Raw genomic sequence first — 17,606 nt, 5'->3', positions numbered from 1 at the left:
CCCCAAGGTTCACTCCTGCATTTTCACAGGCTGCAGCATATGATTCCAGTGCATTGCAGAGCTGTTCAGAGCTTCCAGTTGTAGCACACTGGTCATAGACACAACTCTCAAAATACTGCACCGGTGGGATGTACGAATGGCAAGTTTGAAATGGTCCGTCTTTAGCCAGGAGGATCCCACAGTGCTGCTCAGCCTCTTGTTCCAAGACTGGGGGGCACAGTGGTGGAGGTGGAGGCGGATCAGAAGCACATCTTTTAATAAAACAGAAGCAGATCACTGGCCAGTTCCCTTTAACACTGGACAAATATATCTATCACACACAATAACTTTTTCTGGAAGGTAAAGTACGAACATAAAGTAAAGAACACTTACGGCCACTTGTCATCAGACACCCTCCAGCTGTGCCCAAACTCATTGAAATCCTGAACCACAACTTTATCTGGTCTCATAAAGTCATCTTTCTGGCTGTTGCTGTAAGTGCCACACAGTCCACACAGCTTCCCTTGGTACCTCTCCCTCACGTGGACTAGAAGCTCATGGTCTCCATTGAACTTCAGCTGCAGGCCAAAGTGGGTGTCAATCACCACATAAGAGCCACTCTGAGACACACTTATCCCTGGTCTGGGACTCCAAGGAAGAGTGGTCTTCAGGACCTCATCCACCTACAAAACATGAATTGAAATGACTGTGCAGAGAAGTGAAGCAGAGAAAGTGCATACTTTCTTGAGAATGAAAGATTTACACATGAATGAACGATTCGATGTGGATTGTAACTGTTTACGTGAAGGAAAAGGCATTGCGAAGCAAAGCCGTTCAGTGAAATGTAACTCACATAAACCAGATTGTTCTTTCTCACGGCTATATGCACATCTTCAAGTTGAAGAGCAACAGAGTTGATGGCCGTCCACGTTGGATTACCCCTGTGCTCGTTTCGAGTCGTAACTGTGAAGCTGACGGATGTATTTCCACAGGTCTCCGTCACTGTATAGTTACAAGCGCCTTGGAAATGGTAAAGTTTCCCATCAAAGGTTTTATAGTGTGGGTCGCCGTAGATGTGGCAAGTAGCAGTGCTTTCTGGATAACATCCCAAATGCCCATTTTGAACTTTGCAGATTTCTTGAGGACCACAGGACATTGGAGTGCAAACCCATGCATTTCCCAGGCATTGACACCTTCTTTCACAGTTTTCTTCCATGAGAACTTCATCTTTCTGTCAACAAAATACAGGAAAATGGAATTACTAAACCGGTAGGGCCCTGTTTTGAAGCAAAAGCAAAGGCACATTTTTGAGACGAGAGGAAAATAGTTTTCATTGTATAAATATAGAAAGTACCTAATCAGAAAATAACAAAGCTGATCATTTCCGTATCTAAGCTGCTTCTTGCTAGTTGTATTCCTCTCAGAACACAAATTGCCTTAGCTTTTGCGCAAGTCTATGTGTGAAGTCTATCAAGAACATCTGATAGGAAGTTTCAAAGTGCAATTAGTTTCTTTACCTCGTAGTACTGGCCATTATGCCAGCAGCCACAGGCGTCAAGAGAAACACATTTCCCTCCACTGAGTACAAACCCTCTGTTGCACTCGCATCCCTCCACGCAGGGTCTGCTGCAGTTCTCTGGCGCACCCTGATCTGTGCAGGTTGCAGGACAGGCGCTTGAGCAGACGTTGTAATGGCTGTTCGCTGGGCATGGAATTTCTAAAACAAATGCAAATAAACAAGGTTAACTGTGGAAAGGGTTCCGACTATGTTACAGCTGTTACGTTTTGAATAGTGGGTGTTAAGTAAAAAGGAATTGCTTACGACAGAAGGTGGTATTTCTCCATGGTGGAATGTTCACCCCAGCACTCTGGCAGGCATCTGCATATGCTTGTAAAGCATCACACAGCAAATGATGGGCTCCAGATAATGCACACATATCAAAAACACAGCTCTCAAAGAAGCTCTCCGGATTAACAACAGAGAGACAGTTGGCAAAAGGTCCATCCTTTTTAGTGATCAGACCACAGAAACTGTCACTTCCATAGAGTTCCTCTGCTTCTGGCAGACAGAAGTCTGGGGGAGGATTGGGCATACAGCTGGAATCACCATCTTCAACCTGCCAACTGTTTCCAAGCTCATTACTATCCTTTCCTTGTGACCCATCAGGTTTCATGTACTCGTCTCCTCTTAGACTGTTGTAATTGCCACACATGCCACAAGTCCCATTGAAATAAGAGCTGGGCACTTTCACTTCTACAGTGTGATCAGTATCATAAGAAACTGTGAGCTTGAAATCGGTCCCCAAAACTACATATCTCCCACTCCTGCCCACAGTTATCGCCCCTGCAAGTAGCGTGACAGGAAGAGTCCTCCAAACACCACCGACCTGGAGAGAAATGGTGAAATACATTACACCAGAAAAAAACAATAAATACAAGCTTTGGAAATGTGACATGCCAAGTTTTTGGAAGTTTTCATTTTCATTTTACAAATGATTGAAAGCATATATAAGTGTGTGTGTGTGTGTGTGTGTGTGTGTGTGTGTGTGTGTGTGTGTGTGTGTGAATGTTTTCATTCTTTCCTTGTTTGCTGAAATACAGCTGTTGAAGAAAGGTACAACACTTACCAAGACTCTACTAATGTTCCCTCTCACTATGGATATTCTGTGATTGTAAACATCTATGTGAACTTGCTGCACATAGGAAATGGAAGGATGGCCCCGATTTTCATTCTTGGCTTCGACGTTGAAGTATGGGAGCGAGGATGAATTAGTGCAGAGCTTGGCTAATGTATAGGTGCAAGTGCCCATGAAGTGATGGGTAGCTTTATCGAATGTGTTGTAGTGAGGGTCATTATGAACCCTGCAGATGCCATAGGTATGCGGGTAGCAGCCAGGCACTCCATTGGAAATCCCGCAGTAATAATCCTTTGGACATGAGGTTGCGGAACACGTTAACTTCCCACCTCGGGAAGGGCACGTGCATTTCGTTGAACAAGTGTCATCGGTCCAGAACTCAGATCCAACAGGGTAATGCTTTCCATCAAGCCAGCATCCACACTGCATACTGGACACACATCTGTCGTTGTGCAGAAGATATCCACTGTCACAGACGCAGCCTTCAACACAAGGCAGATTACAAGTGGAGGGAGCGTTTGGATTAACACAGGAGGCAGGGCATGCAGTGCTGCACGGCTCATAGTGGCTGTTTGGTCCACACGGTATGGCTAAAACGAGACGGACAAAGACAGACAAATGTGGTTTACAATACTATCTAATACTCACAAAGGTACTGGGGTTCAACACACTGCATTACATGTACTGTATAGAGAGAGAGAGAGAGAGAAGTACTTACAACAAAATGTTGAGTTCCGCCAAGGTGGTATATCGACCCCCTGTGCTTGACACATATCTGCATAGGACTGCAGGCTCTTACACAGGGCATCAACATCCATGTTGAGCTCACAAAGGTCATAGACACAATTCACAAAGTAATCTCTTGGAGCTACTTTCGAGTGGCATTTCTTGAACGGCCCGTGATCATCGATGATCAAACCACAGTAATTCTTGCTTTCAATAATTTCTTTCTCTTCCACGCTGCACTCTGGTAAGACTACGGGACCGCTTGAGCAACTGAAAGATGAAATATGTCAATTGTAAGATGTGTCTGTTTTCAAATACATCACTTTGAAACAGTATTGGTTTTGAGAATAAAACTTACTTGGACTCATTGTGAACCTGCCAGCTGTTGCCTAGGCTGGTAGAGTCTGGTTCCATTTCTCCATCAGGATTCAGGAAATCATCTGCTTGATCTCCATTGTAATTTCCGCACATTCCACAAACCTTCTCTCGGAAAGAACTGGGCAGGGTGACCTCCACTCTGTGGTCTCCATCAAATTTAACTCGCAGTCCAAAACCAGTGGAAACCATGACATAGCGGCCACTTAGTCCAACATGTAAACCTGATGTCACTGTCACCGGCACGTTCTCCATTTGTCCATTGACCTGCAGGTAGTGGTAATGTAGCTGTCATTATTGTTTTCTGGGCTGTGAGGAACACAGTGGTCAATGGCACCGAATGCAGAGCTATTCCATACTGTACCTTAACTACTCTGTTCTTCTGCAGTGTGATTCTGTAGCTGTCCACCTCCACGTTCACATAGCTCACATACGATACACGCGTATTGCCTCTTCTGTATTCGTTGGCAGCTTCAACGTTGAAGAACGGCAAGGAGCTGTGAGCACTGCACCTCTTGGACAATGTGTAGGTACAGTTCCCCATGAAATGATGCATTTGCTTGTCAAAGGTCTGGTAGTGAGGATCGCCCGACACAACACAGGCACTCTCTGCAGAAAATCAGACCGTTGGTATTGCATTTTATAACTGCGCTTACTCATAGAAACTCAAAATTGGAAAGAAAGAATTCAGTCTATTTTGTATGAAACCTTTGTGGAATGTATTGATACAATGTTTCCAGTATCTCCCCATGTGGCCCCGAATCCTTACCTGTTTCCACGGAAGTCGTGGATCCTATTGTTGTGACGGTTGTTGCTGTTGTAGTTGTGGTTGATGGGGAGGGTGTGGGGGGGGGCTTGGCTGTTGTAGTACCTGAGCAAGATCTGAATTCAATGGACACATCATCCACAGCAACATCAGATCGATAATCATTGCCCCTCACTCCTTCTAAGATAATCTGTAAAAACGAATGTTTTCATTGTGTGCATCAGAAAAGCATGGTAACCCTGTAGTGTACCTATAACGTGTGATTCCCAGTTGTGTTTCCAAGCACAACCTTTACCTTAAATCTTCCTGAGATGTTCAGTTCAACCTCTGCTGAATACCACCTGTCTCCTTTATTGCCTGTTGCTGTCCACATCAGTACTGGAGTTGAATTTTCCACCAGATACACATTCAGGGCCATGGTGCGAGCAACTCCATACATGTGATACCAGAATCGGAAGCAATGAGGCCCCGTAGCCGTGCATTCAGGACTGACCAGTTGAGCTAAATCTCCTGTGTCAGCAAGATTGCCTTCAATATAAACGTAGTGGCCGCCTGAAAAGCAAGAACAACATCATAAAATAACTTCCACGTACGAGAACATTGCCTGAATTGAATAACAGAATCAATTCTACAGTTGTGCAGGAAAAAAACATGACCGCCACTCATTAATCCAACATGTTTCACTGCCACTAACCTCCAGAGGTGTGGTCATAAGACGGCCCTGTGTATGGGGAAGGTGTTGAGCCTTGCATTCTTGTCCAGTCAAACCTGTCCGTTGTAGACTGGGTCCATTCACAGAAGCCACGGTCAAAGTTGCAGTCCATAGGACAACCTAGAATGGGGTAAATGACATTGTGGGACATGGAATTGTATTAATTCACTTATATAGGTAATAACGAACAATCTGATTAATGGCAAATCACAATCAATTTCAGTTTCATCACAACGCTGTTTACTTGCTCTCAGCATTATATCTTACAAAGTTCAAACTATTGAAACAATAACTGGAGCTTTTCAAGAATTACACTTCAGCTGGTGCAATACCTCCTGGCAGGGCTGTTGGAGTTGATGCAGCAGTTGGTGTTGTGACGATGGGACGTTCTGCAAAGAAATAGTTATATTCAAATGAATAATAATTCTGCTGGGTGAAGTTTGGATAATACTGCTATGACAACATGACGGTCTCATAAGAAGAAAGGATATTCTGTTTACCGCAAACAGTGTCTTTCTCCCAGTCCCCAAGGTTCACTCCTGCATTTTCACAGGCTGCAGCATATGATTCCAGTGCATTGCAGAGCTGTTCAGAGCTTCCAGTTGTAGCACACTGGTCATAGACACAACTCTCAAAATACTGCACCGGTGGGATGTACGAATGGCAAGTTTGAAATGGTCCGTCTTTAGCCAGGAGGATCCCACAGTGCTGCTCAGCCTCTTGTTCCAAGACTGGGGGGCACAGTGGTGGAGGTGGAGGCGGATCAGAAGCACATCTTTTAATAAAACAGAAGCAGATCACTGGCCAGTTCCCTTTAACACTGGACAAATATATCTATCACACACAATAACTTTTTCTGGAAGGTAAAGTACGAACATAAAGTAAAGAACACTTACGGCCACTTGTCATCAGACACCCTCCAGCTGTGCCCAAACTCATTGAAATCCTGAACCACAACTTTATCTGGTCTCATAAAGTCATCTTTCTGGCTGTTGCTGTAAGTGCCACACAGTCCACACAGCTTCCCTTGGTACCTCTCCCTCACGTGGACTAGAAGCTCATGGTCTCCATTGAACTTCAGCTGCAGGCCAAAGTGGGTGTCAATCACCACATAAGAGCCACTCTGAGACACACTTATCCCTGGTCTGGGACTCCAAGGAAGAGTGGTCTTCAGGACCTCATCCACCTACAAAACATGAATTGAAATGACTGTGCAGAGAAGTGAAGCAGAGAAAGTGCATACTTTCTTGAGAATGAAAGATTTACACATGAATGAACGATTCGATGTGGATTGTAACTGTTTACGTGAAGGAAAAGGCATTGCGAAGCAAAGCCGTTCAGTGAAATGTAACTCACATAAACCAGATTGTTCTTTCTCACGGCTATATGCACATCTTCAAGTTGAAGAGCAACAGAGTTGATGGCCGTCCACGTTGGATTACCCCTGTGCTCGTTTCGAGTCGTAACTGTGAAGCTGACGGATGTATTTCCACAGGTCTCCGTCACTGTATAGTTACAAGCGCCTTGGAAATGGTAAAGTTTCCCATCAAAGGTTTTATAGTGTGGGTCGCCGTAGATGTGGCAAGTAGCAGTGCTTTCTGGATAACATCCCAAATGCCCATTTTGAACTTTGCAGATTTCTTGAGGACCACAGGACATTGGAGTGCAAACCCATGCATTTCCCAGGCATTGACACCTTCTTTCACAGTTTTCTTCCATGAGAACTTCATCTTTCTGTCAACAAAATACAGGAAAATGGAATTACTAAACCGGTAGGGCCCTGTTTTGAAGCAAAAGCAAAGGCACATTTTTGAGACGAGAGGAAAATAGTTTTCATTGTATAAATATAGAAAGTACCTAATCAGAAAATAACAAAGCTGATCATTTCCGTATCTAAGCTGCTTCTTGCTAGTTGTATTCCTCTCAGAACACAAATTGCCTTAGCTTTTGCGCAAGTCTATGTGTGAAGTCTATCAAGAACATCTGATAGGAAGTTTCAAAGTGCAATTAGTTTCTTTACCTCGTAGTACTGGCCATTATGCCAGCAGCCACAGGCGTCAAGAGAAACACATTTCCCTCCACTGAGTACAAACCCTCTGTTGCACTCGCATCCCTCCACGCAGGGTCTGCTGCAGTTCTCTGGCGCACCCTGATCTGTGCAGGTTGCAGGACAGGCGCTTGAGCAGACGTTGTAATGGCTGTTCGCTGGGCATGGAATTTCTAAAACAAATGCAAATAAACAAGGTTAACTGTGGAAAGGGTTCCGACTATGTTACAGCTGTTACGTTTTGAATAGTGGTTGTTAAGTAAAAAGGAATTGCTCACGACAGAAGGTGGTATTTCTCCATGGTGGAATGTTCACCCCAGCACTCTGGCAGGCATCTGCATATGCTTGTAAAGCATCACACAGCAAATGATGGGCTCCAGATAATGCACACATATCAAAAACACAGCTCTCAAAGAAGCTCTCCGGATTAACAACAGAGAGACAGTTGGCAAAAGGTCCATCCTTTTTAGTGATCAGACCACAGAAACTGTCACTTCCATAGAGTTCCTCTGCTTCTGGCAGACAGAAGTCTGGGGGAGGATTGGGCATACAGCTGGAATCACCATCTTCAACCTGCCAACTGTTTCCAAGCTCATTACTATCCTTTCCTTGTGACCCATCAGGTTTCATGTACTCGTCTCCTCTTAGACTGTTGTAATTGCCACACATGCCACAAGTCCCATTGAAATAAGAGCTGGGCACTTTCACTTCTACAGTGTGATCAGTATCATAAGAAACTGTGAGCTTGAAATCGGTCCCCAAAACTACATATCTCCCACTCCTGCCCACAGTTATCGCCCCTGCAAGTAGCGTGACAGGAAGAGTCCTCCAAACACCACCGACCTGGAGAGAAATGGTGAAATACATTACACCAGAAAAAAACAATAAATACAAGCTTTGGAAATGTGACATGCCAAGTTTTTGGAAGTTTTCATTTTCATTTTACAAATGATTGAAAGCATATATAAGTGTGTGTGTGTGTGTGTGTGTGTGTGTGTGTGTGTGTGTGTGTGTGTGTGTGTGTGTGTGAATGTTTTCATTCTTTCGAGGTTTGCTGAAATACAGCTGTTGAAGAAAGGTACAACACTTACCAAGACTCTACTAATGTTCCCTCTCACTATGGATATTCTGTGATTGTAAACATCTATGTGAACTTGCTGCACATAGGAAATGGAAGGATGGCCCCGATTTTCATTCTTGGCTTCGACGTTGAAGTATGGGAGCGAGGATGAATTAGTGCAGAGCTTGGCTAATGTATAGGTGCAAGTGCCCATGAAGTGATGGGTAGCTTTATCGAATGTGTTGTAGTGAGGGTCATTATGAACCCTGCAGATGCCATAGGTATGCGGGTAGCAGCCAGGCACTCCATTGGAAATCCCGCAGTAATAATCCTTTGGACATGAGGTTGCGGAACACGTTAACTTCCCACCTCGGGAAGGGCACGTGCATTTCGTTGAACAAGTGTCATCGGTCCAGAACTCAGATCCAACAGGGTAATGCTTTCCATCAAGCCAGCATCCACACTGCATACTGGACACACATCTGTCGTTGTGCAGAAGATATCCACTGTCACAGACGCAGCCTTCAACACAAGGCAGATTACAAGTGGAGGGAGCGTTTGGATTAACACAGGAGGCAGGGCATGCAGTGCTGCACGGCTCATAGTGGCTGTTTGGTCCACACGGTATGGCTAAAACGAGACGGACAAAGACAGACAAATGTGGTTTACAATACTATCTAATACTCACAAAGGTACTGGGGTTCAACACACTGCATTACATGTACTGTAGAGAGAGAGAGAGAGAGAGAAGTACTTACAACAAAATGTTGAGTTCCGCCAAGGTGGTATATCGACCCCCTGTGCTTGACACATATCTGCATAGGACTGCAGGCTCTTACACAGGGCATCAACATCCATGTTGAGCTCACAAAGGTCATAGACACAATTCACAAAGTAATCTCTTGGAGCTACTTTCGAGTGGCATTTCTTGAACGGCCCGTGATCATCGATGATCAAACCACAGTAATTCTTGCTTTCAATAATTTCTTTCTCTTCCACGCTGCACTCTGGTAAGACTACGGGACCGCTTGAGCAACTGAAAGATGAAATATGTCAATTGTAAGATGTGTCTGTTTTCAAATACATCACTTTGAAACAGTATTGGTTTTGAGAATAAAACTTACTTGGACTCATTGTGAACCTGCCAGCTGTTGCCTAGGCTGGTAGAGTCTGGTTCCATTTCTCCATCAGGATTCAGGAAATCATCTGCTTGATCTCCATTGTAATTTCCGCACATTCCACAAACCTTCTCTCGGAAAGAACTGGGCAGGGTGACCTCCACTCTGTGGTCTCCATCAAATTTAACTCGCAGTCCAAAACCAGTGGAAACCATGACATAGCGGCCACTTAGTCCAACATGTAAACCTGATGTCACTGTCACCGGCACGTTCTCCATTTGTCCATTGACCTGCAGGTAGTGGTAATGTAGCTGTCATTATTGTTTTCTGGGCTGTGAGGAACACAGTGGTCAATGGCACCGAATGCAGAGCTATTCCATACTGTACCTTAACTACTCTGTTCTTCTGCAGTGTGATTCTGTAGCTGTCCACCTCCACGTTCACATAGCTCACATACGATACACGCGTATTGCCTCTTCTGTATTCGTTGGCAGCTTCAACGTTGAAGAACGGCAAGGAGCTGTGAGCACTGCACCTCTTGGACAATGTGTAGGTACAGTTCCCCATGAAATGATGCATTTGCTTGTCAAAGGTCTGGTAGTGAGGATCGCCCGACACAACACAGGCACTCTCTGCAGAAAATCAGACCGTTGGTATTGCATTTTATAACTGCGCTTACTCATAGAAACTCAAAATTGGAAAGAAAGAATTCAGTCTATTTTGTATGAAACCTTTGTGGAATGTATTGATACAATGTTTCCAGTATCTCCCCATGTGGCCCCGAATCCTTACCTGTTTCCACGGAAGTCGTGGATCCTATTGTTGTGACGGTTGTTGCTGTTGTAGTTGTGGTTGATGGGGAGGGTGTGGGGGGGGGCTTGGCTGTTGTAGTACCTGAGCAAGATCTGAATTCAATGGACACATCATCCACAGCAACATCAGATCGATAATCATTGCCCCTCACTCCTTCTAAGATAATCTGTAAAAACGAATGTTTTCATTGTGTGCATCAGAAAAGCATGGTAACCCTGTAGTGTACCTATAACGTGTGATTCCCAGTTGTGTTTCCAAGCACAACCTTTACCTTAAATCTTCCTGAGATGTTCAGTTCAACCTCTGCTGAATACCACCTGTCTCCTTTATTGCCTGTTGCTGTCCACATCAGTACTGGAGTTGAATTTTCCACCAGATACACATTCAGGGCCATGGTGCGAGCAACTCCATACATGTGATACCAGAATCGGAAGCAATGAGGCCCCGTAGCCGTGCATTCAGGACTGACCAGTTGAGCTAAATCTCCTGTGTCAGCAAGATTGCCTTCAATATAAACGTAGTGGCCGCCTGAAAAGCAAGAACAACATCATAAAATAACTTCCACGTACGAGAACATTGCCTGAATTGAATAACAGAATCAATTCTACAGTTGTGCAGGAAAAAAACATGACCGCCACTCATTAATCCAACATGTTTCACTGCCACTAACCTCCAGAGGTGTGGTCATAAGACGGCCCTGTGTATGGGGAAGGTGTTGAGCCTTGCATTCTTGTCCAGTCAAACCTGTCCGTTGTAGACTGGGTCCATTCACAGAAGCCACGGTCAAAGTTGCAGTCCATAGGACAACCTAGAATGGGGTAAATGACATTGTGGGACATGGAATTGTATTAATTCACTTATATAGGTAATAACGAACAATCTGATTAATGGCAAATCACAATCAATTTCAGTTTCATCACAACGCTGTTTACTTGCTCTCAGCATTATATCTTACAAAGTTCAAACTATTGAAACAATAACTGGAGCTTTTCAAGAATTACACTTCAGCTGGTGCAATACCTCCTGGCAGGGCTGTTGGAGTTGATGCAGCAGTTGGTGTTGTGACGATGGGACGTTCTGCAAAGAAATAGTTATATTCAAATGAATAATAATTCTGCTGGGTGAAGTTTGGATAATACTGCTATGACAACATGACGGTCTCATAAGAAGAAAGGATATTCTGTTTACCGCAAACAGTGTCTTTCTCCCAGTCCCCAAGGTTCACTCCTGCATTTTCACAGGCTGCAGCATATGATTCCAGTGCATTGCAGAGCTGTTCAGAGCTTCCAGTTGTAGCACACTGGTCATAGACACAACTCTCAAAATACTGCACCGGTGGGATGTACGAATGGCAAGTTTGAAATGGTCCGTCTTTAGCCAGGAGGATCCCACAGTGCTGCTCAGCCTCTTGTTCCAAGACTGGGGGGCACAGTGGTGGAGGTGGAGGCGGATCAGAAGCACATCTTTTAATAAAACAGAAGCAGATCACTGGCCAGTTCCCTTTAACACTGGACAAATATATCTATCACACACAATAACTTTTTCTGGAAGGTAAAGTACGAACATAAAGTAAAGAACACTTACGGCCACTTGTCATCAGACACCCTCCAGCTGTGCCCAAACTCATTGAAATCCTGAACCACAACTTTATCTGGTCTCATAAAGTCATCTTTCTGGCTGTTGCTGTAAGTGCCACACAGTCCACACAGCTTCCCTTGGTACCTCTCCCTCACGTGGACTAGAAGCTCATGGTCTCCATTGAACTTCAGCTGCAGGCCAAAGTGGGTGTCAATCACCACATAAGAGCCACTCTGAGACACACTTATCCCTGGTCTGGGACTCCAAGGAAGAGTGGTCTTCAGGACCTCATCCACCTACAAAACATGAATTGAAATGACTGTGCAGAGAAGTGAAGCAGAGAAAGTGCATACTTTCTTGAGAATGAAAGATTTACACATGAATGAACGATTCGATGTGGATTGTAACTGTTTACGTGAAGGAAAAGGCATTGCGAAGCAAAGCCGTTCAGTGAAATGTAACTCACATAAACCAGATTGTTCTTTCTCACGGCTATATGCACATCTTCAAGTTGAAGAGCAACAGAGTTGATGGCCGTCCACGTTGGATTACCCCTGTGCTCGTTTCGAGTCGTAACTGTGAAGCTGACGGATGTATTTCCACAGGTCTCCGTCACTGTATAGTTACAAGCGCCTTGGAAATGGTAAAGTTTCCCATCAAAGGTTTTATAGTGTGGGTCGCCGTAGATGTGGCAAGTAGCAGTGCTTTCTGGATAACATCCCAAATGCCCATTTTGAACTTTGCAGATTTCTTGAGGACCACAGGACATTGGAGTGCAAACCCATGCATTTCCCAGGCATTGACACCTTCTTTCACAGTTTTCTTCCATGAGAACTTCATCTTTCTGTCAACAAAATACAGGAAAATGGAATTACTAAACCGGTAGGGCCCTGTTTTGAAGCAAAAGCAAAGGCACATTTTTGAGACGAGAGGAAAATAGTTTTCATTGTATAAATATAGAAAGTACCTAATCAGAAAATAACAAAGCTGATCATTTCCGTATCTAAGCTGCTTCTTGCTAGTTGTATTCCTCTCAGAACACAAATTGCCTTAGCTTTTGCGCAAGTCTATGTGTGAAGTCTATCAAGAACATCTGATAGGAAGTTTCAAAGTGCAATTAGTTTCTTTACCTCGTAGTACTGGCCATTATGCCAGCAGCCACAGGCGTCAAGAGAAACACATTTCCCTCCACTGAGTACAAACCCTCTGTTGCACTCGCATCCCTCCACGCAGGGTCTGCTGCAGTTCTCTGGCGCACCCTGATCTGTGCAGGTTGCAGGACAGGCGCTTGAGCAGACGTTGTAATGGCTGTTCGCTGGGCATGGAATTTCTAAAACAAATGCAAATAAACAAGGTTAACTGTGGAAAGGGTTCCGACTATGTTACAGCTGTTACGTTTTGAATAGTGGGTGTTAAGTAAAAAGGAATTGCTTACGACAGAAGGTGGTATTTCTCCATGGTGGAATGTTCACCCCAGCACTCTGGCAGGCATCTGCATATGCTTGTAAAGCATCACACAGCAAATGATGGGCTCCAGATAATGCACACATATCAAAAACACAGCTCTCAAAGAAGCTCTCCGGATTAACAACAGAGAGACAGTTGGCAAAAGGTCCATCCTTTTTAGTGATCAGACCACAGAAACTGTCACTTCCATAGAGTTCCTCTGCTTCTGGCAGACAGAAGTCTGGGGGAGGATTGGGCATACAGCTGGAATCACCATCTTCAACCTGCCAACTGTTTCCAAGCTCATTACTATCCTTTCCTTGTGACCCATCAGGTTTCATGTACTCGTCTCCTCTTAGACTGTTGTAATTGCCACACATGCCACAAGTCCCATTGAAATAAGAGCTGGGCACTTTCACTTCTACAGTGTGATCAGTATCATAAGAAACTGTGAGCTTGAAATCGGTCCCCAAAACTACATATCTCCCACTCCTGCCCACAGTTATCGCCCCTGCAAGTAGCGTGACAGGAAGAGTCCTCCAAACACCACCGACCTGGAGAGAAATGGTGAAATACATTACACCAGAAAAAAACAATAAATACAAGCTTTGGAAATGTGACATGCCAAGTTTTTGGAAGTTTTCATTTTCATTTTACAAATGATTGAAAGCATATATAAGTGTGTGTGTGTGTGTGTGTGTGTGTGTGTGTGTGTTTGTGTGTGTGTGAATGTTTTCATTCTTTCGAGGTTTGCTGAAATACAGCTGTTGAAGAAAGGTACAACACTTACCAAGACTCTACTAATGTTCCCTCTCACTATGGATATTCTGTGATTGTAAACATCTATGTGAACTTGCTGCACATAGGAAATGGAAGGATGGCCCCGATTTTCATTCTTGGCTTCGACGTTGAAGTATGGGAGCGAGGATGAATTAGTGCAGAGCTTGGCTAATGTATAGGTGCAAGTGCCCATGAAGTGATGGGTAGCTTTATCGAATGTGTTGTAGTGAGGGTCATTATGAACCCTGCAGATGCCATAGGTATGCGGGTAGCAGCCAGGCACTCCATTGGAAATCCCGCAGTAATAATCCTTTGGACATGAGGTTGCGGAACACGTTAACTTCCCACCTCGGGAAGGGCACGTGCATTTCGTTGAACAAGTGTCATCGGTCCAGAACTCAGATCCAACAGGGTAATGCTTTCCATCAAGCCAGCATCCACACTGCATACTGGACACACATCTGTCGTTGTGCAGAAGATATCCACTGTCACAGACGCAGCCTTCAACACAAGGCAGATTACAAGTGGAGGGAGCGTTTGGATTAACACAGGAGGCAGGGCATGCAGTGCTGCACGGCTCATAGTGGCTGTTTGGTCCACACGGTATGGCTAAAACGAGACGGACAAAGACAGACAAATGTGGTTTACAATACTATCTAATACTCACAAAGGTACTGGGGTTCAACACACTGCATTACATGTACTGTATAGAGAGAGAGAGAGAGAGAGAGAGAGAGAAGTACTTACAACAAAATGTTGAGTTCCGCCAAGGTGGTATATCGACCCCCTGTGCTTGACACATATCTGCATAGGACTGCAGGCTCTTACACAGGGCATCAACATCCATGTTGAGCTCACAAAGGTCATAGACACAATTCACAAAGTAATCTCTTGGAGCTACTTTCGAGTGGCATTTCTTGAACGGCCCGTGATCATCGATGATCAAACCACAGTAATTCTTGCTTTCAATAATTTCTTTCTCTTCCACGCTGCACTCTGGTAAGACTACGGGACCGCTTGAGCAACTGAAAGATGAAATATGTCAATTGTAAGATGTGTCTGTTTTCAAATACATCACTTTGAAACAGTATTGGTTTTGAGAATAAAACTTACTTGGACTCATTGTGAACCTGCCAGCTGTTGCCTAGGCTGGTAGAGTCTGGTTCCATTTCTCCATCAGGATTCAGGAAATCATCTGCTTGATCTCCATTGTAATTTCCGCACATTCCACAAACCTTCTCTCGGAAAGAACTGGGCAGGGTGACCTCCACTCTGTGGTCTCCATCAAATTTAACTCGCAGTCCAAAACCAGTGGAAACCATGACATAGCGGCCACTTAGTCCAACATGTAAACCTGATGTCACTGTCACCGGCACGTTCTCCATTTGTCCATTGACCTGCAGGTAGTGGTAATGTAGCTGTCATTATTGTTTTCTGGGCTGTGAGGAACACAGTGGTCAATGGCACCGAATGCAGAGCTATTCCATACTGTACCTTAACTACTCTGTTCTTCTGCAGTGTGATTCTGTAGCTGTCCACCTCCACGTTCACATAGCTCACATACGATACACGCGTATTGCCTCTTCTGTATTCGTTGGCAGCTTCAACGTTGAAGAACGGCAAGGAGCTGTGAGCACTGCACCTCTTGGACAATGTGTAGGTACAGTTCCCCATGAAATGATGCATTTGCTTGTCAAAGGTCTGGTAGTGAGGATCGCCCGACACAACACAGGCACTCTCTGCAGAAAATCAGACCGTTGGTATTGCATTTTATAACTGCGCTTACTCATAGAAACTCAAAATTGGAAAGAAAGAATTCAGTCTATTTTGTATGAAACCTTTGTGGAATGTATTGATACAATGTTTCCAGTATCTCCCCATGTGGCCCCGAATCCTTACCTGTTTCCACGGAAGTCGTGGATCCTATTGTTGTGACGGTTGTTGCTGTTGTAGTTGTGGTTGATGGGGAGGGTGTGGGGGGGGGCTTGGCTGTTGTAGTACCTGAGCAAGATCTGAATTCAATGGACACATCATCCACAGCAACATCAGATCGATAATCATTGCCCCTCACTCCTTCTAAGATAATCTGTAAAAACGAATGTTTTCATTGTGTGCATCAGAAAAGCATGGTAACCCTGTAGTGTACCTATAACGTGTGATTCCCAGTTGTGTTTCCAAGCACAACCTTTACCTTAAATCTTCCTGAGATGTTCAGTTCAACCTCTGCTGAATACCACCTGTCTCCTTTATTGCCTGTTGCTGTCCACATCAGTACTGGAGTTGAATTTTCCACCAGATACACATTCAGGGCCATGGTGCGAGCAACTCCATACATGTGATACCAGAATCGGAAGCAATGAGGCCCCGTAGCCGTGCATTCAGGACTGACCAGTTGAGCTAAATCTCCTGTGTCAGCAAGATTGCCTTCAATATAAACGTAGTGGCCGCCTGAAAAGCAAGAACAACATCATAAAATAACTTCCACGTACGAGAACATTGCCTGAATTGAATAACAGAATCAATTCTACAGTTGTGCAGGAAAAAAACATGACCGCCACTCATTAATCCAACATGTTTCACTGCCACTAACCTCCAGAGGTGTGGTCATAAGACGGCCCTGTGTATGGGGAAGGTGTTGAGCCTTGCATTCTTGTCCAGTCAAACCTGTCCGTTGTAGACTGGGTCCATTCACAGAAGCCACGGTCAAAGTTGCAGTCCATAGGACAACCTAGAATGGGGTAAATGACATTGTGGGACATGGAATTGTATTAATTCACTTATATAGGTAATAACGAACAATCTGATTAATGGCAAATCACAATCAATTTCAGTTTCATCACAACGCTGTTTACTTGCTCTCAGCATTATATCTTACAAAGTTCAAACTATTGAAACAATAACTGGAGCTTTTCAAGAATTACACTTCAGCTGGTGCAATACCTCCTGGCAGGGCTGTTGGAGTTGATGCAGCAGTTGGTGTTGTGACGATGGGACGTTCTGCAAAGAAATAGTTATATTCAAATGAATAATAATTCTGCTGGGTGAAGTTTGGATAATACTGCTATGACAACATGACGGTCTCATAAGAAGAAAGGATATTCTGTTTACCGCAAACAGTGTCTTTCTCCCAGTCCCCAAGGTTCACTCCTGCATTTTCACAGGCTGCAGCATATGATTCCAGTGCATTGCAGAGCTGTTCAGAGCTTCCAGTTGTAGCACACTGGTCATAGACACAACTCTCAAAATACTGCACCGGTGGGATGTACGAATGGCAAGTTTGAAATGGTCCGTCTTTAGCCAGGAGGATCCCACAGTGCTGCTCAGCCTCTTGTTCCAAGACTGGGGGGCACAGTGGTGGAGGTGGAGGCGGATCAGAAGCACATCTTTTAATAAAACAGAAGCAGATCACTGGCCAGTTCCCTTTAACACTGGACAAATATATCTATCACACACAATAACTTTTTCTGGAAGGTAAAGTACGAACATAAAGTAAAGAACACTTACGGCCACTTGTCATCAGACACCCTCCAGCTGTGCCCAAACTCATTGAAATCCTGAACCACAACTTTA

General features: G+C 44.4%; 1 protein-coding gene across 1 annotated transcript; it reads right to left on the bottom strand.

Moving 5' to 3' along the window:
- Positions 1 to 4: 4 nt before the first annotated feature.
- On the bottom strand, positions 5 to 17,600 carry LOC121312609 (IgGFc-binding protein-like; the record flags this gene model as incomplete). Its single annotated transcript, XM_041244325.1, has 41 exons — positions 17,541 to 17,600; positions 17,145 to 17,419; positions 16,977 to 17,033; positions 16,627 to 16,764; positions 16,228 to 16,484; positions 15,936 to 16,122; positions 15,531 to 15,775; positions 15,150 to 15,433; positions 14,784 to 15,061; positions 14,047 to 14,645; positions 13,246 to 13,810; positions 12,941 to 13,140; positions 12,277 to 12,654; positions 11,817 to 12,106; positions 11,421 to 11,695; positions 11,253 to 11,309; positions 10,903 to 11,040; positions 10,504 to 10,760; positions 10,212 to 10,398; positions 9,807 to 10,051; positions 9,426 to 9,709; positions 9,060 to 9,337; positions 8,333 to 8,931; positions 7,520 to 8,084; positions 7,215 to 7,414; positions 6,551 to 6,928; positions 6,091 to 6,380; positions 5,695 to 5,969; positions 5,527 to 5,583; positions 5,177 to 5,314; positions 4,778 to 5,034; positions 4,486 to 4,672; positions 4,081 to 4,325; positions 3,700 to 3,983; positions 3,334 to 3,611; positions 2,607 to 3,205; positions 1,802 to 2,366; positions 1,497 to 1,696; positions 833 to 1,210; positions 373 to 662; positions 5 to 251 (listed from the first exon to the last, which is right to left on the bottom strand). Coding segments are annotated over exons 4-41 (11,166 nt in total), but the record flags the coding sequence as incomplete, so codon positions are not given.
- Between the last annotated feature and the right edge of the window lie 6 nt (positions 17,601 to 17,606).

Source organism: Polyodon spathula, unplaced genomic scaffold (genome assembly GCF_017654505.1).
Source record: "Polyodon spathula isolate WHYD16114869_AA unplaced genomic scaffold, ASM1765450v1 scaffolds_4122, whole genome shotgun sequence".
Lineage (NCBI taxonomy): Eukaryota > Metazoa > Chordata > Actinopteri > Acipenseriformes > Polyodontidae > Polyodon > Polyodon spathula.
The sequence above is the reverse complement of the archived record's forward strand: the minus strand, read 5'-3'. Positions and strand labels throughout refer to the sequence as shown.